General features: G+C 38.7%; 2 protein-coding genes across 2 annotated transcripts; one reads left to right on the forward strand and one right to left on the reverse strand.

Moving 5' to 3' along the window:
• Positions 1-1,005: 1,005 nt before the first annotated feature.
• Positions 1,006-7,054, reverse strand: LOC106903785 (mitochondrial coenzyme A transporter SLC25A42-like). The gene is made up of 8 exons (XM_014967773.2): positions 6,693-7,054; positions 6,107-6,267; positions 4,762-4,873; positions 4,507-4,532; positions 3,705-3,871; positions 3,372-3,488; positions 2,385-2,536; positions 1,006-2,283 (listed from the first exon to the last, which is right to left on the reverse strand). The coding sequence occupies exons 2-8, from the start codon at positions 6,194-6,196 to the stop codon at positions 1,958-1,960; spliced, it is 990 nt and encodes a 329-aa protein (XP_014823259.1). The 5' UTR covers positions 6,197-6,267; positions 6,693-7,054; the 3' UTR covers positions 1,006-1,957.
• A 1,531-nt stretch (positions 7,055-8,585) lies between these two features.
• Positions 8,586-20,279, forward strand: mau2 (MAU2 sister chromatid cohesion factor). Its single transcript, XM_014967772.2, has 18 exons — positions 8,586-8,848; positions 9,146-9,229; positions 9,376-9,471; positions 10,551-10,645; positions 11,248-11,275; positions 11,435-11,590; positions 11,714-11,860; positions 12,052-12,142; positions 12,267-12,370; positions 13,582-13,659; positions 15,348-15,413; positions 15,522-15,605; positions 16,057-16,106; positions 16,205-16,282; positions 16,376-16,487; positions 18,489-18,579; positions 18,711-18,838; positions 18,991-20,279. Exons 1-18 carry the CDS (start codon positions 8,615-8,617, stop codon positions 19,063-19,065), a joined length of 1,797 nt encoding a protein of 598 aa, XP_014823258.1. The 5' UTR covers positions 8,586-8,614; the 3' UTR covers positions 19,066-20,279.

The raw sequence follows: 20,279 nt of genomic DNA on the forward strand, positions 1-20,279 counted from the left end.
AATGCTCTTACAGCTCAAGCACATTGAGTGGTGAATAAGAAAGAACAAAAAGGAAGAAAAAACTGAAGGTTTATATCTGCTAATTGAGTGATGAAACCAGAATTTAACAGCTGAGTTAATGGATAACACCTGATAAAAAAAATTGGATGGCAGTGGATATATACATATATATATATATACACTTTATAACACATTTTTATAAATGCTTTATAAAAATAAAACAAATAGCTTTATCTGAACGAGTGAAAATAACATCGCATTTTGCTGATGAAATTATTTGTGGTGCAGATTTTGAATACCAAAATATATAGATTTGCAAAAAAAAAAAAAAAGAAAGAAAGAAACAACGTTGCTTTGTTTAAATATGTTAACAGGTGTGGTGCTACAACATGATTACGCTGAACATATTTCTTTATGATTCAAAGATAAGGTTAAAGCTGCTTTAGTAACACAGACATAGTTTAAGTAATGCAGGAAACGTTAAATAAAACGCGATCAATGATGGGAGGGAAATAACTGTAAAGCTGTTTTCAATGGGCAGACATAAGGTCAAGTTCAGGCCATGTAAATGAGCTCGTTAATGGTACCGGGTTGCACGAGCGGGTGGAGCTGCTCTCTGCCGCCATCTAGTGACAAAGGGGAACTCATGGAGATAGAAAACATTTCCAAGTGCGTTTTAAATCTGTACGGTTATCAAAAATATATATATTCTCTTAAACAAGCTGTAGCCATATATTAAGTGTCATAAAATTATAATAATTAGTAAAAGAGAACACTGGGACAAAAGTAAATAAGTACTCTCTCTAAAAAAAAAAAAGAAAAAAAGAGGGTTCTGTTTTTTGAAGAAAATTAAATCCTCCAACCGACTGAAAATTCTGATGTTTTAAAAATATTTAAAATGTAAATTTCTTCCCCTTTTGTTTGTCTCCTTGCTGTTTATGGCAACATTATCTTCTTTTATCAAGCATCTCCATCTAGTGGACAAAACACAACATTGCTCAAAGGTTGTGAATACACAGTTTATTGCGCGGTCATCATACTGTAAACGTCTTTGGGCTAATAAATCCCTCTGAAATGTGGCAAAAAGCATGATTTTCTTCTGCAGAAACATAAAAATTATAACTGAAAAAAAGACATGACATACAATCAAGTGACGGCTTCGAGAAAATCTATACAACAATGTGAGCAAAACAAAAGTAAAAAAATTTTTAAATGCATAAATCGCAATAATTTTGCATACCGACTGAAGCCTTTCATATTCATATGTTTTTGTTTGTAATAAGTTTGATTAGCAACACTTACGATCATCTAAGTCACAGATGGAGTTACACGGTGTTGGATGGATGGGCAAGTGAAAATTTAATAGTCACAATCAATTGTTTTCCTTTCAATGGGAAATAAAATCCACACTGGCACCATCATAAAATTTAAACCTGCTAAATTTGTCTTTAGTTGCACATAACCATGCATCATCACATGCTGTGCCATAGGGAAAAAAAATATTTAAAAAAATGTCTCTTGTACAAAAAAGATAAAAGGAAGCCCATGAAAAACAATCTGATTTGTTTTTGATTAAGTAGGATCAACAGAAGGGGAAATTCTGATAAAGTGCAATTTAGCTCCTTTGCCATCTATCATTCTAGTGGTACCATGTTTCTCCGACATGTTTTAACCATTTCATGATAGTAAAAACTAATTTTTTGTGCCTTTCTGCAAAGCTAGAGATCCCTTTGCATTAGGCCAAGCTTGTGATAATGCGTATCCTTGCAGAACAGATCTCCTGTCGGCTTCTTCGTGTCTCTGACATCCTCTGTAGGAAACAGGAGTGAGCTGTGGGGATGGTCCTGCACAGAGCAGAGACTCATCACAGCCACGAAACGGGCTCCGCTCCCTTTCCTCATGCAGGTCGCATCTGTACTTTCCCTCCGTTACCGTTCTTCAGTCCCACCCAGCTGGCTCAGTGGATGGAGTAGCCCATCTGGTGCAGCTTCAGCAGCAAGTTGTGCGTAACGTCAAACGTGGTGAAGCTAATTCCCACTGCGATGGGCCCTTTCACCCAGTTCATGCTCAGGCCTTTGTACAGTCCACGCCTGATGCCTTCCTGCTTCACAATCTCGCGCATGGTCCCCAGGATGGTAGTGTAGGAGGAGCCGATCACGCCGGCTGTCTGCATGCGCCGGCGCACAACATCCAGAGGGTACGAAGCCGACTGTCCAATCAGGCCCGCACAGGCTCCAAACGCCAAGCGCTCGTAAGGGTAAGGCTGAGATCGCTTCGTCTTATCTAAGGTAAAACAGATGGTAGGGTTGGAACTGACTGTTATCTACCAATCTTACTTTAATTAATTAAAACCAAACATGCAAAGACAGAGAAATGGCGAGTACCTGCGTGGAGCTTTTTGAGGGTCTCGTAGGTAAAAAACGTGATCCCTGCGTATGGGATAACACCCAAGATGGTGGGAGTGAAACCTTTATACAGTGTCTTTACACCTTCTTCTTGGGAGATGCGTACAAAGACATGCATGATGTTACTGTACCTGGAAAAGACAAACAGAAATAAATTTGAGAAATAAGTTTTCTATTAAATGCAAAGTCACAACAACTGCAAAGACTAGCATGTTTTTGTTCTTTATTTATGTAAGGGTGACATAAGCATTAATCAAAAGTAAGAAAAGTCTTTCCTGGTGCCAGTATAGGATTCTACGCTCAAAGTGATAGACAGTATGATGAGGACAGACCACCCACATCATATTTAACAGAGACAATCCCAACATATTCCAGTTAGCAAAGAGAGATTTAGAGGGAACTCCTCTTTTCACCAAACTGAAAGTCAAAGAGTGAAATTAAAACTCAAATTCTGAATTTGACTTTGTAGCAAAATTTAAACGGCGCTTTTAAACCGTAGTTTCACAAGATTTATGTGGATCTTTCAACATTTTCCTAAAGATATACAGCACTGAATGCATGAGTTACTTTATGTTTAATTAAACTATTAATTATCTGATCACGTCTTGAACTCTGGAAGTCTACAAATGGTGATCACTTCAAAGCTACAGGAAAAATCTAACTCCTTTAAAAGGAAGAGACGTAAATGAAATGAAGGGTGCCTAGATGGAAGAAATCTGCAGAACATACCATTTTATATCCAAAGTCAATAAATGTTGAGTGTGGATCTAAACCATATGATCCTAAACGTCCAGCATTCAGATCAATAATGTAATCATTTGGATCCCTAACATACCCAACCCTGTCAGAAATGGCCCATATACTGCACGGTGTCGACCGTTTTTCCAGGAATGACTAACTGATCATTATAAACATCGGACAAATTCGTCCTCTGCTAGAGACGAGCTTAACTCTGGAGGTCCTTACATTTCTTTAGCGGTGACAGCCATCCTGGCTCGGACCATGTCCAAGGGGTAAGTTAGCATGGCGGCGGTCGTACCGGCCAGAGAACCCGCCAGTAGCCGTGGGAAAGGAGGCAGCGCTCTGAAATAAAAAGCAGTTGACTTTAAGCACACTTAAAAGAACATAAAGTAAATCCCACACAGCTACAAGGATGCTAGTATAAGCTAAATGCTAACATCCCGGTCGCTACAGTCACGCTGACTCAGCTAAAGCTGTACGTTTTCACAAGGTTTGTGCCATAGTGTGACTTAAAACATGAAAACATCACAATAAAAAATATTTCAAGTCTTTACTCACTTGCCCTGGAAGCCATAGTAGCCCCCCAGGAGTTTCTTGTATTGCTCGTGTGAGCAAAACTGGATGGCAGCGTAGGGCATGACCCGCACCATGGTGGCAGAGTTCCCCCTCCACAGACTGAGGAATCCATCCTTCATGTACGTGCAGTAGATCACCCTGAAGGCCTCCTGCAGCACAACGTAACATTCGACGCGTTATCCGCTTAGCACGTCTGATATTTTGCCGTTACATAATAAGGTTTGTAAAGAACCTTTGTCAACATGTGGTCACAAACAATTCTGCCCCAAAACAACGTCAGGACAAAGTGATTAAGTTGAGCGTCTTGATGCGCAAAGTTGTTAAAAAAACTGGAAACCAAATTGCAGTGTTTTTATTTGTAAATACTTCTTAAATTTATGCATCCTTTTTTTTTTCTTACACTTCAGAATTATCCAACACCTTTGTGTTGGATAACACAAAAGTTGTGTTTGAATATGTTCAAACACAACTTTGTATGAAAGGTACAAATGTTAAAACTTTTGTAAGGCTAGATAAGTAAAGAAGTGGGGAAAAATAGAAGCATTCACTGTTTCATTATGAATCTATAAACTGTTACTTATTGCTTCAAACTGAACTTCCTTTAACATTTTAGCAAATATTCTTGAAAAATAAACTTCCGGTGTGCATAAAGTTCATAACTTTCACTATGTTTTGTACTTGAGCAGTCAATTGCCCTGCTTATCACTGCAGGTACACATAACGTGATGAAAATCTGTGTCTTATCAGTTTCTGTTCTGCAGATAAGAGAGATAAATAAACTCACCTTTGCTGAGAATCTCTTTGAAGACACTGAAAAACAACAAGAGGCACAGTGAACCACATGGTTGAGACACACCGTCTCATGTAGGCTAAACATCTACTAAGAGGATTAGTCCACAATAGTTGAGGTGTAAACTCTGGTACGGACACAAAACATTAGTTCAGTCTACAAAACGTCCAAGTGTGGCCTGCTTTGCAGGCAAGCACATTTCCTCATCTATATCGGGAAGGAAACCTTAGATCTGAGAGTTTGTCTTGCCTTGAAAAATGATCTTGGTGCGGTCCAGAGGTGCAATGACGGTTTTGGCCACAGCTCCAGCGAATGCGCCACACAGCAGAGAGTCCAGAGGGGTCAATCTGGGTCTCAGGTCCTGTTTGGAGACATTGTCACACATTTGTGAGCTAGTGAGACAATGTTTTACAACATAAACATAAAAAAACTACAATATAAATATGAAATAATAACACAAAAGCTATGGTATGTCTTATCTATCCTTGTGCTTTATGTGGATTGCTGATCAACGGAAACGCTCCCACATAAATTTGTCGGCTCAGGGTTGGGGCAAAGAAAAGAAAAAAAGCCACAACACGCACGTGGACGACAGGGGCACGGAAACTGAGAATCACATGAGATAAGACTGGCCCATGTATCTTAGAACATGAGCTCTGCCCTGTGTGATCATGGAAGCAGTCCTAAAGTAGGCCAGCTGAACTCAATAAACACTCCCACTGACTGATAGCGGAAGGATTTGGCTTGATAAACAAAGACTTTTCATCACCAGCAACAGAAAAACAAAGCACTTTTAAAAACTTGCATTTGTAATTCATATTGTTGGAACTATTCCATCATATCACTTATTTTTGACTCAAAGAACAAACAGTACCGTGAATTTAGAGCTGGTATTCCTCCTGCTTCATAATCTATTTTATAATTGTTCATTTTACTGCCTGGACCAGTTATGGTGTACGCATCTCTAATGAAATAAAAACACAAAGGTGACAAAGCAGGAAAAAAAAAAGAAGGGTGTGGAGAACCAGGAACATGTCAACAGAGACAAATGAAATGTAGAAATGCATTTGTTAAAGATTCACCTGTTAGGCTTTTCCTGTCCAAAAAAGGATTTACTGTTTTCTTTTAAGTGCAACTCGTGAATGTGTATTTTTATGGACAGAGGCCTGCTGCGGAGGATTCGTTGGCATCACCCTTCTATTTACAGCAGCAGGACTGTTCTGATGTTGGATGTTTACAGCCAGCGAGGAGACACTGAATGTCACAATAACACCACCATAAAGAAGAGTATGATACGAGAGGCAACACATAGTGGCTTTTTCCATTCTTAACCGCTTTTAATATACTTTTTTTTTTCTTAAACGAATCTTTTTTGGTCATGCTTACACTTTATTTGAATATATTGTTGTGACACAGTCAACCTTCCTGTTTAACACTTCAGAAGAGAATTAATTCACATTTGTGATTGTAAAAACAGAACATTTTAAATGCCTTTCCACACCCATCTGCAGCAACCTGTCTGGTCACGTTTTAATATTGTTTTCCCTTTCCTTATTCTCACTGGCTAAGAGAGAAACACACCCAGCACGCTCACCTTTGCTTGGCTGGACGGTGGGAGGGTCAGCACGGTGGTTTGGGCCACAGGCATGCGGCCCTGGCGGTGCTCGTGCACACGGTGGGCCATTGGTGCCCCCTTCTTAGATTACCAAGGCTTGTCAAACACCCGCGGTGCTCTTTCTGGACAAAACCCCACAGCTGCAGGGGAAAATGTCATACATTGGGTTAAAAATACTCCAAGCTGCTGTTTTGAGGCAACATCCTCCTCGCTGTTCGGAGTTCCTCCGTACCAGAACACGAGTACGTGCATTCTCTCACGCCCATGTCCCCACACGAATGGTCTGCCTTGTAAACAAACGGGGTGTCACGGTACAGAGAATACAAACCAATGTTGGTTTGTCTACGTAAAGCCAAATTCATAACGATCTTGCATGAGTGATTACATGTGCCCTGGTTGTCATTTAAATACAAGACCTTAGTAGGCGCGTGTAAAATAAATGAACTGCGATTCACAACTGTCCAATAATAATAATAATAATAATAATAATAATAATAATAAACAGACACTCTTCCTTTCTGCAGTGAAATCTGTTTTGGTTATTAAAACCCGCATGAACGCTTACCTTGACTGTCCCACAGCAGTCCGTGTTTACAAATAGTCGACGCGTGAAATCCTACAATGCTCTGCCGTGCTGCACATCTCCTGTTTGTCGACAGAAGGCTCGTCACTCGAGCTTTTAAGTTGCACAGCACACGCGCCGCGATGTGTCCCCACGTCTCCTTGCGTTGTTGACGTCTTTTATCAAGTTGAGTCGAAGAAAAGTGTCAATAAAGCTTGCAGTTTGTTTGTAAGGGTACGTGAGTCAGACAACGTTCAACTCGGAGGTGTTCCCTCTCCCCCTCCTCTCTCCTACTCTGTGCACAGAAAGATTATTCTGGACTCTCGAGCCCCGAGCGAACGGGAACACGGCGTATTCCACTGTTTTGGACTACAATACCCAAGAGCAAACAGCATCGCATAAGCAAAGTCTCGCGAGATTATGCTCAACATTGGGTTGCCAGGTATATATTACGCAATCATATCAATCTTTTAATTAACCGTTTGTTTTAGTTTTCCATATTATCTCAGTTTGTTCTGAAATTTTGAAAATATTCATAAAATATTTTTGCAATATTTTTCTCTTCCTTTTTTCTTTCTTAGTACTTCTTACTTGCAATCTTATCACCATTTTTTGCTCCCATCTAGTTACCCACCTGTGTGTGTCTGTAGGTGTGTGGGTGTGTGTGTGTTTCTCTTTCTGGGGTTAAAATTTAGAAAGAGCTAAATTAGAACCTCCATCCATTATCCAAACCCTATTATCCTTGCAGGGTCAAGGGCAGGCTGGTGCCTAACTATAACAATAATTGGGTGAGAGGCAGGGTACACCCTGGAGAGGTCACCAGTCAGCACAGGGCAACACAAAGATAAACTGGACAAACAGCTATGCACACACACAGCACACTTGAAAGACAATTTTCAGAGACCAATTAACCTAGCACTCATATTTTTTGGAACAGAGTAGCTTCAGTACTTGCAGAGTTAATCACCACAAAAAACAACTGTCTTTTACAAAGTAAACCTATGGATAATTTGGCAAACTCTTTGAATTTTTTGCAAGAATTTTTTACTTGCCTTTAGGATCTACAGAACACAATCGCATTAAGAACATCAAACAGAACTACAGTTTATGCTTAATCCCAATCACTATTGCATGTTCATGCATTCAATAATTAAATCATAAATGACTGCAGGACTGTATAATGTAATATTTTAGGTGCCATGCATTAATACTTTCTTTGTCAAAAATATATTAGAGCAATTGTATAGATTCTCACTTTCTGGCACTAAACCTTAATAATATAATGCTGAAAAAAAATTGCAAAGCATAGATTAATTGCATTTGATGTCATTAACATCAGAATAACCTTATGTGGCAAGTAAGGTAAGTAAGGACAACAGGAGTAAGAAAGGACAAGAGCAGTATTTACAAGATACAGCCATCTTGTGAGCCATTTTGTTTTTGTACACACATATAAAGAAATACAGTATTAATATTTACATGCATGCACAAGAGGAAGGGATTCTTGTTCAAATTTATCTTTGCAATACGGAAAAACATCTGAATATCACGTTTTATTAATTTAGTACAATCCCCAATTCAGAAAAGATAAATTAACACAATTTGTTTCTTACAACAACAAAAAAACTCCACTGGAAAACGGACTTAGAGCATCGTTTCTCTATTGGAACATAAACATGTGGAGAATATTGTTAAAATAGTAGTTGGGCGTATTAAATAAAATAAATATTTTCATAATAAAATTGGATTTGACCATTTCCTAAGCTATTTTTTAATTGAAATGACTGAAAAGGACACAACTAAAGTTTTTCTTCACAATTTGGAGCTGGAAAAAGCCACTTCGATCGTAATCTGCTCTGTTTAGCCCAACCTGGCAACCCGCGGCTCTGGCCGTAGCGCTGAAAAACTTGTTGTTGTCTGGGAAAATGGCGTCAAACGTAGAGGCCCCGGAGCGTTGGTACCTCGCCCTCCTCGGCTTTGCGGAACATTTCCGAACCTCCAGTCCACCGAAAATACGGCTGTGCGTACACTGTCTACAGGCCGTGTTTCAGTTCAAGCCTCCGCAGAGGATCGAAGCTCGGACGCATCTCCAGCTGGGCTCGGTTCTCTACCATCACACCAAGAACAGCGAGCTGGCCCGCAACCACCTAGAGAAAGCGGTGAGGGGCGTTTGATCTGGGAAAGAGCGGGGATGCTGCAGAGAAGCGGAGGGAGTGTAGGCCGCGGGCAGTGAAAACACCGAACGGCGGAAGTGTTTAAATAGCTATTCATTCAAGAAGGTTACATTAGAAAAGAGGTTCTGATACGTGTTCAAATAATTTTGGTACAAAGTGTGTCGTTGTTTAAACCCTGTTCAACCACTTTACGCTCACGCGCTGGTTTTTACCAAATAAACTGCTGGTCAAATATTTACGCCCAGAATGTTGGCTGACAATATTTTGTCTCCTTTTTTGCAGTGGTTTATATCTCAACAACTTCCTCAGTTCGAAGATGTCAAATTTGAAGCTGCGAGTATTCTGTCGGAACTATTTTGCCAACAGGTAAAACATATAAAGACTTACTATATGGTAAACAGAAATAAGAGTCGAGCCATACTTGTGCTTTTCAAAGACATTCACAAATGATTGTGATATTTGAGGGGGTGTTATTATGAACTGCTAACTGCCCGCATGTAATACATTTTCAGAATTTGGTGGACTCTGCAAAGCCCCTGCTGCGTAAAGCCATCCAGATTTCCCAGCAAACACCATACTGGCACTGCAGACTGCTGTTCCAGTTAGCGGTATGTATTACTTAAGTGGTATTAAAGTTTTCCTACTGAAAATGCACTGATCGCAGTTTTTGTGGCCGATTTCTTATCACCATTTTTTTTATTTCACATGCTAATGCAGCTGGTAGTCTGATTCTACTTTTGCTGGTTCATATAAATAGCAAATTGATCCGTCTTAACATGAAAATGTTTATATTACTTACATATGCTCTTAATAAAGCAAGCACTCAAAACAAATCACATTGTACCTTTCTCAGTTGCCGCATTTCTGGCACTGTTGGTACTCATGTACACCCTCCAACCCAGTAGGTGGCAGTAATGTACCTAACGCTTGCTAAGCTATAAAGAAGTTTCACAAGATGTTGATGTGTCGCATTTTGGTTAAAAAAAAATTACATAGACTAATTTTAATTTGATTTTTAAGTGTGCAAGAACACACAAGTTTACATAAGTTAGTTTACTAAAACAATGGTTTTCTCAAGAATGGTTTGAAAATACCAAACTCTCTGTACGTCACAAAAAATACAACATTAATTCATGGTAAATCAAAAAAAAAGCCATCAGTAATGTTTTTTTGGTGGGGGGTGGGTTTGGCATTAATTATTCCCATTATCAAATGAGACAGTGTCACACTGTGTGTGGGGTGGGTTACATACTTCTGAAGTTAAATAGGACTTTACAGAGATATAAAACTAACTTATATGAACTTAAATATAAACTATGATTTGCTGTGTGGATGTGTCTTACCAACATGTGATTCCGCTAGCATTAGCTTTAGGAACGTCAAAGACTCAAAAAATAGCTCACTCTTTTTCTCTCATCAACAACTGTGTTGTTGTCAATGTGACCTGTTAGCACCTGTGTTTTGGTGCATTCACTAACTGTGTCTGACCTGCCTGTCGCCGATCAGGGCCACGGAATATTAAAATGATCAGATTTATTCTTGCTTTGTCTCTTTTTTTATATTATTATTATTTCTTTTGTTTTAGTTGGAGAACAGAGTTAGACCTGCTGCATTTGGATTCTAGTTGCTTGAAAGTTAATAGTTGCCTGTATTGAGATGTTAAGGTTGTTTTCTTATCTCTTTTCAGCAACTTCATACTCTGGAGAAAGACCTGGTGTCAGCATGTGACCTTCTGGGAGTTGGTGCTGAGTATGCCCGAGTCGTGGGTTCAGAATATACCAGGTAAAAATCTCCGTCATTTGCAGTTTGCATGTTTAAAGCGTTACCTGGATGACATGGGGGGGGGGGGATGTGACCATCATAGGATACCTAAACCAAAATGATCATTTTGTCCCGTTGACGAAAAGTAACTCTTTGCTGTAACTCCGACTGCTCTACTTGTGTGATTCGCTTCACCTGAATGTGTTATGTATTGGCTATTGCACACAAAATAATTAAGGGGGAAACCTCTTCAAGCTGGTTTTAGGTTTTATTTTTAATGTATGTGAAGGTGATGCGAATAGACTTTTAAATGTGGCTATGTAAAACTTAAATAAATATAACATACTATATATAATTTTACAACATGGCGCAACCAAAATGTGTGGAAAATGAAGCTACTATATTGCCGAACAAGTTTCCACTTCAAACAAATCAGTAAATCGATTTTAATTTTAAATGTACTAAGATTACAGATATCCTGTTTTCTCATGAAATAAGCCTTTGATTTGTGCTTGGAACTCTTATTAATTGAGATTTGTATCTAATAATTAAGATTACATGGTATTTATCTGTAATAATTTGATGTGACCGTTGACTTAATTTTACTTTTTGCACTTTTTTAGGGCTTTGTTTCTTCTTAGTAAAGGCATGGTAAGTTTTCTCTTTCTATTTTTCTCTTCTCTGTAGCTAAGTTTTATCTTCATGTCTTCATATCTTTTTTTTTTTTTTTTCTGCATCTGCCACGAGGAAACCCGGCGTTAACTGTTTTAGTAATTCGTTTTGACCTGGGGATGTTTTCTAACCTTCCAGTTGCTGCTAATGGAGAGGAAGCTTGGCGAGGTGCATCCTCTTCTCACACTGTGTGGAACTATAGTAGAAAACTGGCAGGGAAACCCCATCCAGAAGGAATCACTGAGAGTCTTCTTCCTGGTACTACAAGTCACACACTACCTGGATGCTGGACAGGTAGGATGGGTGATGACAAAGTTATTATTTTTTTTTTTTAGATTTCTGAAGCGGGATGAGGATGGATGTGTAAAAGTTGACAGGAGTGACTACATTGTTTTGTTTTTTTCTTTTCTTTTTCAGGTAAAAAGCGTGAAGCCGTGTCTGAAGCAGCTGCAGCAGTGCATTCAGACCATCTCTACACTCCAAGATGATGAGATTTTACCCACCAACCCAGCTGACCTCTTCCACTGGCTGCCCAAGGAGCACATGTGTGTCCTCGTATATCTGGTAACGCAGATTTTCTTTCTTTCTTCCTTTCTTTTTTTCTGTTACTCAAAAGCTGTGTGCTTAGTTTCAGCAGAAGTCTCAAGCAATAGTCAAACCTGAACAAACATTCATTTAAAACTATTTAGTTGTGCAAAAACATTGAATCAGAAACACTCTATTTTTTTGTGGGTTTTTTTATTTTCATTTTCCAGGTGACAGTCATGCACTCCATGCAGGCGGGCTATTTGGAGAAAGCCCAGAAGTACACAGACAAGGCTCTTATGCAACTGGAGAAACTCAAAAGTGAGTTTTTGAGTATCACTCTGTGGCTAACTTAATCAGCTTTGCTCTGTAAACTGTCCAGAAATCACTAAACGGTGCTGTTTGTTTTTTTGTTTTTTTTTTACCACTAATCAATTGATGTCAGTGTTGGACTGCAGCCCCATCCTGTCTACCTTCCAAGTCATTCTGCTGGAGCACATCATCATGTGCCGACTCGTCACGGGCCACAAGGCCACGGCATTGCAGGAGGTACGTTGTTTCTATTCCTGTCACCATCCCTGCAGTTTATATTTAAATACGTGCCATCTTAAAAAAAAAAAAAGTCTTATATGGAACATTTGAAGCTCAGTTAGTTCTTTGTGACTTGAAGAAGTTTTAAGTTTTTCCAGCTTCTAACCAGAAAAACTCACCTTTATAAACAAACTGAAACATTTTAAAAGGAAATTAAAAACAGGGGGAAATAATAATGATGTGTTTGCACACCTTAATGAAGACTGTGCTGAGAATTAACCACTGCATCTGAACTCAAAATACATAGGAGCCATTTCAGCTGGCTATGATTACCTCCAAATGATTATTTTATATATAATAATTATTTTAATTTCCAAGGGATTGGCTGTAATGTGAAGACTGGGGGCGGGGGACACATTTGAGGGATAGTCAAATGAAACCAAGTTTGTTTTTTTCTTTTTCTTTTTTTTTGTTCATAATTCCAAAAAGGTATGTTTGGTGCAGAATTACTCTTTACAGGAGTAATAATGGATGCCGCTGTCTACGGATTGATTTTTAAGTTATTGAAAAATGGGAGCAAGATCACAACAAGACGGAGGAAGGAAAGCACATCTAATCCAGATTTGCTGCATCTGGCTTTTTCTGGTGCAAAACTATGATACAATATGGCCGTTCATAAAAACCATCTGATGCATATCCAATTTAGTTCCACATATTGAAACGGGACCATTTTCTAAAAAAAAAAAAAAAAATGTTATTTTGGTAAAAGGATCGGAACTGGGCTGTTCAGATCATGAAAACAATCAAGCACGGGTCGCGTATGGGCAAAGTAAATCGGATTTGGGTTGCATTTACCTGCTGTGTGAACGTCGTCGTGAATTTCCCCAGCCACTGATCTGCTGAGGACTGGAGAAGCACAGGAGATGCCCTCACTGTCCGACAGATGCGAAGTGCGAAGATGTTCCACTTTGATCGAGTCCTTCCCAAAAAAAACCCAACTAAATCCAACCACATCATTTCAGTTTATTTGTCCCTTTTGAAAGATTTCAGTTTGTTTTTCCAAGTACGTAGCAACGGTTAAAGTTGACTTTGGAGATAGAAAATGGTCTGAAATTATTTATCTTAGTCCCTTTTTTTTTTTTTTTTTTTTTGAAACATCACTAAAAGTTTGTGTTAACTCTGTCAAAACAGAATTTGCATACTTGATGAACATTTGTGTGTCTGTTTAGATTTCACAGGTTTGTCAACTGTGCCAACAGTCCCCCAGGTTATTCAACAACCATGCTGCTCAACTACACACACTATTAGTGAGTATTTTAAACCAAAACTTTCTTTAATATTGCTGGTTGTTCTTTTCTAAAAGTGAAGAGACTACAAATTCTCTTTCTAATATTCCAGTAATGATCCTAATTTGGTGACCAATTTGGCATTATGGACTCATAAGAGGGTTACCAGCAATTCAGTATGCAATTCAGGTGCAAGACTGGTCAGAAAGGGGTTAATGGTAGACGAGCCTGAGCCAATCAGAAAAGTTGTTTATCGCACAGAGGACAGAGAAAACCGGAGATGTCCTGCAGAGGGCTGGGCATTGTACCTGCTTTCTGAAGCTCTGAACAGTAGATTATTGTAGGAAAATAGTGCATCAGTATGCTTTAAGCGTAGCTAGTAAGTTCCTGAAGTAGATAAAAGATTGCAAAATCAGCCGAGCATTAAACAGGCGCAGCATCGGCCACTGCTGCAAAGTTGCTCCGAAAGTGCGAGAACTGCAGAGCAGATGGCAAATGTAAACTATCAAAATGGTCACGGCTTGATCGTTACTAACGTAGCAACAAACCAGATTCGCAAACTCCACTCTGACTCAGCAATACCTCATAGTTCTGCACTGTTTCCTAAAATACGAGTTGATAGGAATCAAATAGATGCACTGTCATTACCAAAGACGCGGCTCGTCAGAGACCGGCCTGCTGCCAGCGTTGGTAAATAATTTCTGTTTAGCTTGTCCGTCTTGGTGGCCACCGCACTTCATCTCTGTAAAGTTTGCAACCACCAACCCACAAGGTCAGACCCAGTAATGAACATGCATTTCTTTTTAACGCAGTTCAAGTCTCGGTAGTGGAGGAGCAGAGTGTCTCAACTTGTCAAATGATCTCCGTTCCAGAGAAATCACCTTACTTAACACAGCTGTACATACTTACCTGGACCGTTTTTTTTTTTTGTTTGTTTTGTTTTCTGTGTGGCACCAAATTACTTTCTGAGTCATCACTTGAGTTGTGTAGCGTTTTGAGACAGTCTGCAGCTTCTTTTGTTAAACTTTTGTTTAGGTCGGTACTGACTGTTCTTGCAGTGGTTGCCATTAAACTTTGCAAAAGAAACCCGTAGCTTATTATTAGCTGAAAATAGCTCTATGTTTATTTTAAGTTATGTTATATGTGAAAACAGTTGAAGGAATAGTTTTGGGACTCCAGATGAAATTAAAGTGGAAGACTTGTAGATATTACGGAACACACTCGCCTGCAAAAAAAAAGAAAAGGAGTTGTTGTTTTTCGTCTGGAGAATCTGAAATTGTAGAATTTAATTTTTTTTTAAGAATTAAAATTTTACATTTTCTAGAATTTCTACTAAGGGAGGAAAATGTCATAATACACAAAGTGTTGGGTTATTTACCAAGGTTATAGACAAAAGAAGGACTATTGGCACTAGAGGCTTTCATGTTTTTAATCCAGTGGCAAGGTTCCCAAACAGTCTTGAAAATAAGTAATTATGGTTAAAAAAAAAAAAGCTTGGTCTGCCTTTGAAGCAGAAACCCTGCCGAACAGGTGTTGTGTTGTTTCGTGAATCTGTAATTTACACCCAGCCAGGTGAACGTTTTATCCTCAAATTTCCAGAATATTAAAGAGATTTTGCAAGCCTGGAAAACTGCTCAAACTGGAATTTTGAAATGGTAAAATTATTCAAAATCCCGCCAAATAACTTTCCTCCGACTTCCACCTCCCAGGGTCTGTACTGCATCTCAGTGAACTGTATGGACAACGCAGAAGCACAGTTTACCACAGCGTTGCGGGTGAGTGCGCTGCGATTGCACATCGACGCCGCCATCGTTTTGGTCTCGCCCTTCTCTGCGCTGTAGTTGCTCTGTGTTCTTGTCACCAAGTCGCTGTTCGTGTTGCAGCTCACCACACACCAGGAGCTGTGGACGTACATTGTAACCAACCTGGCCAGTGTGTACATCAGGGAAGGAAACAGACACCAGGAGGTGAGAAAAGGATTTATTTTACGCTTTTTAAGTTGGAGTATTTCAATGTATTTATCATTATTAGCTGAATCTACTTTTTTATAGCAAACATTTATAAAAAAAAAAAAAAAGTAGATTGCATTTGTCTTATGGTCTACTTCAAATCAACTGATGCTCAATATTTTAATGCTTGTCTTTATCGGTCAAGGAGTTAAACCATGAATGTGTGAAGTTCAGTTGAAAAGCAGTTGCTTTTAATTTTTTTTTTTTTTTTTTGGCCACCAGGGGGCACCCCTGTTTTCCCACTCGGTAGAAAACAATGCTCACCAGACTGGCGAAGCGTGTTCAAACTAACAACGTTCTTCTTCTAAGGACAAAGTTTAAAATGCATGAAAACCAAAGGCGTTTTCAGAATCGAACACATTAATATTTGAAGCGTATTAACATGCTCGTGTTTTTATCTCTTTTCCAGCTGTACGGCCTCTTGGAGAGAATAAACCCGGATCATAATTTCCCAGTCAGGTAGAAGTTGGTTAATGTATTATTTTACGTTAAAGCGCCACTTTATAAAATAGTTTTGTTGTCGACACTTAAACTATTTCCTCTTTGTTTCGATTCAGCTCCCACTGCCTCCGCGCTGCAGCCTTTTACATAAGGGGACTCCTGTCCTTTTTTCAGGGACGCTACAACGAGGCAAAGTACGGGAACTTCAAAGTTCGCCGCTCCAAAAATTGAAACCCCCAAATGCAAAGTTCTGCCTTATGCTCACGCTGGTTCTTTATTCGTTCTAGGCGCTTCCTAAGAGAAACTCTGAAAATGTCTAACGCTGAGGATCTGAACAGACTCACAGCCTGCTCTCTGGTTCTGCTGGGCCACATTTTCTATGTACTGGGCAACCACAGAGTAAGACAAACGCCTAGCAAACATTGCTGACACTTGCACTAAAACGGCTCTCTTTTATATGAAACAACTGGACTGCGATTAAGGTTGAAGCACAAGGTCACCAGGACAGAACATTGTGGTTTCTTTGTTTTGTTTTTCTTCTTAAAGTCAGACTGTCCTTTTTATCCAATTATGTTTAACCTCTGGAACAGAAAACTGCAAGTTTTTTTTTCTGACCAGCCAAACCTAAAATAAATCAACTAGATCAGACTTGTAACAGCCTTTACTTTTGGACTATGATGATATTGGAGTGGGTAGTGAATAAAAAAAGTGCAGCTTATCGATTTGAGTGGTGTAAACGATTAAACCAAAGCAGCTCGGCCAAATTTATTGGTCAAGATTGTTTTAATCAATATTAGTAGTAGTTTTATGCTAGTTTTTGATTGACAAATTCAATTCAAGTATATATCTCCTCATGTTTATGCACTGCAGTAGTAGAGATACACCAATGAGAATTTTTTTCTAGATGTTTTTTGACCAGCCAATACCAAATTCAGCTGATTTTGATTTCTCTTCAAGAACTATAGCAGAGATGATTGAGAACAACATTCAGATTTTATTTTCTTATTCATATTCTTGCAGTAATTGCTTTTTTTTATTGGGGAAGAGCCTGTATGAGAGAGGAGTCACTGTAAAACTGAATTTTAATGTTGCGAACAAAGAAAGATGAAGTAAAGATGACATTTTAAAGTCTTTTCAACCTCTCATTACTAAAAGTCAGTTTGCTTCCAACTTTTCTTTCCACAATATTGTTAATATTTTATTACTTTATTACTTTAACACACCTCACTGATACTGAAAATGGCTTCCTTTGAGATCTGTTTGCTCGCTAGCAACGGCCACGCAGAAAAGGGCAGCTAACACAAACCTTAGGTATGTTGCGTTCACTGGTCGTAAAAAGAGTCGTATTTTCGAGTTCCCAAACTGCCGCGAAAGCTGAAAATGGTCCAATTCCTTTCTCTGTGCACGTCTGTCCATTAACCAATCAAATGCGAGGTTGCAAGAGTGTGTGCGTCTCTCTTCTGGCAGAAATGCCCTAAAGGCGTCGGTGCACGAGCCTGATAAACGTTTTCTTCATGTTTTCTTTCAGATCTCTGGTTAAGTCTGCTGTGAGCAAAACCTGATGCAGAAACCTGCTGTTTCGAACTACTGAATTGGCTTTTTTTTTTTTTTGTTTTCTGAGATTAAACTTTGACACAACAGACTCCAAAATGTAATCTTCAAGCTTGAAACGAAAATAAATGAAATGATTAACCAATCATTTGCCCAGAGTAGGAAAATATGCCTCTGAAATAACCAAAGCAGCTTCATTTATAGACACCTTATAAACACCCACAAGACCAAAGCGCTGTATGCAAGATGAGCAATCAGACAATACAAAAAAAAAAAAAAAATCTAAATAACCTGAAAAGAAAAAAAATCTCTATATTAAAATAAAACATTTATGTTTGTATAACTTATTTTTCCTCATTAACATTTGTAAAGCTGGATACTGTGATCTGAAGTTCAGTCTGTTTTGGTTGTAAAAAAAAAAAAAAAAAAAAAACTAATTTGGCCGTAGGGATGCAATCAATTGGGATTAAGTTCCAGCTGACCCAAATTACTAAAACTGATAGAAAAAAAAAAAAAACTGGTAGTTGCGGTCAGTTATCTAATGATCCTTAGAAAGAGGCCCCAGCCCCTTTTAAACATCCTGTATTCCAGGCAATGAAATTTTAATTGCTTGAAGCCTCGGACACAATATGAATATATTAATATATCTAATAAATGATTCAGTATTTGTGTGAGTCTTCTCACTAAACATGATTACAAGCTCTTCTCCCAATCGTGATTGTAGCAGCAGACATTTAAATCTGTGGAAACGATGTAAATTTGAGAGCATTGGTATTTTTGTTCAATACGTGATTATTATTACTATTGCAGCAATTAAAGTTTGTTTTATATCATTATTGCTCCCTTTAGGAAAGCAACAACATGGTTGTACCTGCCATGCAGCTAGCCAGCAAAATCCCTGATATGTCTGTGCAGCTCTGGTCTTCGGCGCTGTTGAAAGGTCCGTACTTCACTTTTCATTGTTTGCTTCCCGGAGAGACGAGCGCGAGCCTCGCACAGTCCCAGCAGGGTTGCGCCTCGTGGATTGGTGCTTCAAAATGAAAGGCTGAAACCCTACTGTCATTCTTGCAGACTTGAACAAGGCCCTTGGAAACAACATCGATGCCCACGAGGCTGCACAGATGCACCAGAATTTCTCCCAGCAGCTCCTGCAGGACCACATCGCGGCCTGCAGCCTTCCTGAGCATAACCTCATCAGCGTACGTAAAGCAGATTTGAGGAAGTCATAATCTTCAGTTGTCGCCTCACCGTGTTTTTTTTCCCTTTCGTGAAATCTGCACATTTACCTCGTTAGTGCATCTCTTTTGCTTTCGTTGTAATGCTGCAGTCGCACAATTTGTTTGTCTTCCAGTGGACGGACGGCCCCCCTCCCGTTCAGATCCAAGCCCAGAACGGTCCAACCACGAGCCTCGCAAGTCTGCTATGAGGAGCCTCCTGATGCATGATTGTAGCTGGTAAATTACCACAAGCAGCAATTTGATGCCTAAAAAAACCTGCTATCCACACCACTGTAGCTTAAAAAAAAAGGATTTTTAACAAGTGACAGGTTGGACGTTCACTTTATTTGCTTCTGAAGATTACTTCCTGATTGTCTGCTACTAATTTTTCCTAACGTTATCAAACAATAACACTCTGGCGGCATGGACTTGGGGCACAAGATCCGGGTATGACTGTTGGTTTTTGGGAGGAAGGACACATGGCAATGTATAAAAGGGCTTCATTGCCTCAGATGTAGGGATTTGAGTTTGCCAGGATTATCTTCTATTTCCATTTCTTGGAAAAGATCCAGTTAGATATGGGCAGTAAAAAATATGTAGAAGAAATTAATTTATTCATGTTGCTATTTTTGTAACTGTTGATAAATATTTTACATCTTGCCTTTTTTGTATGGAAGCTGTTTTTTCTCTCTCATGCGTGGAAGTTACTAATGTGGACTCCCTGCACTATAGTTTTTTTTTTTTTTTTTTTTTTTTTTTTTTTTTTTTTTCAGCTGGTGCACGAACCGTAATTTTTTTGTTTTGCACAAAATCCACAGTAGGTAATATAGACATGTAACTTATTTTCACAATATATTCATTTGAAAAGTCTGTGTAAAAGAAAGAGGGAAAAAAAATAAAAAGTATCAGCATATGTTGTTTTGAGGCACAATCCACTGTGTTTAGGGGATGCATTTTAAATACTAGTAGAATTTATCATATTATCACTAATATCCTTAAAAAATACACATTTCTCTCATGTATTTGTTTAAGTTCCTTTATAGAGTATTTCTCGTTCATGTTTTTTTTTTTCTTTCCACAAATCAGCATTTTTTTTCCCCAAACATTGGAAAAAAAGATTTATTTTATTGTTCTAATTTGTCTTGATAGTCCTACTAAATGAGCTTTTCACAGTATGTTTGTATAAATTTGCCACTTGTCGAACCTTTTATTGTACAGTGACATTTTATAAATTCAATTTAGTAAAGTGTGATACGTATTATTTTAGCTACCCTACGTAGGTATCTCAATGCTTGGTATTTAAAGCACTGTAAGAGGTGGACACACAGTTTAAGCTTCAGTACTAGCCATATTTTATCCAATGCCTCTGTTTTTAATTCTTACATTGTTTTCAATATTTTTTCCAATAAAAATATGATTGAAA

Source organism: Poecilia mexicana, unplaced genomic scaffold (assembly GCF_051168715.1).
Source record: "Poecilia mexicana isolate PSO_F unplaced genomic scaffold, ASM5116871v1 scaffold_4, whole genome shotgun sequence".
NCBI lineage: Eukaryota > Metazoa > Chordata > Actinopteri > Cyprinodontiformes > Poeciliidae > Poecilia > Poecilia mexicana.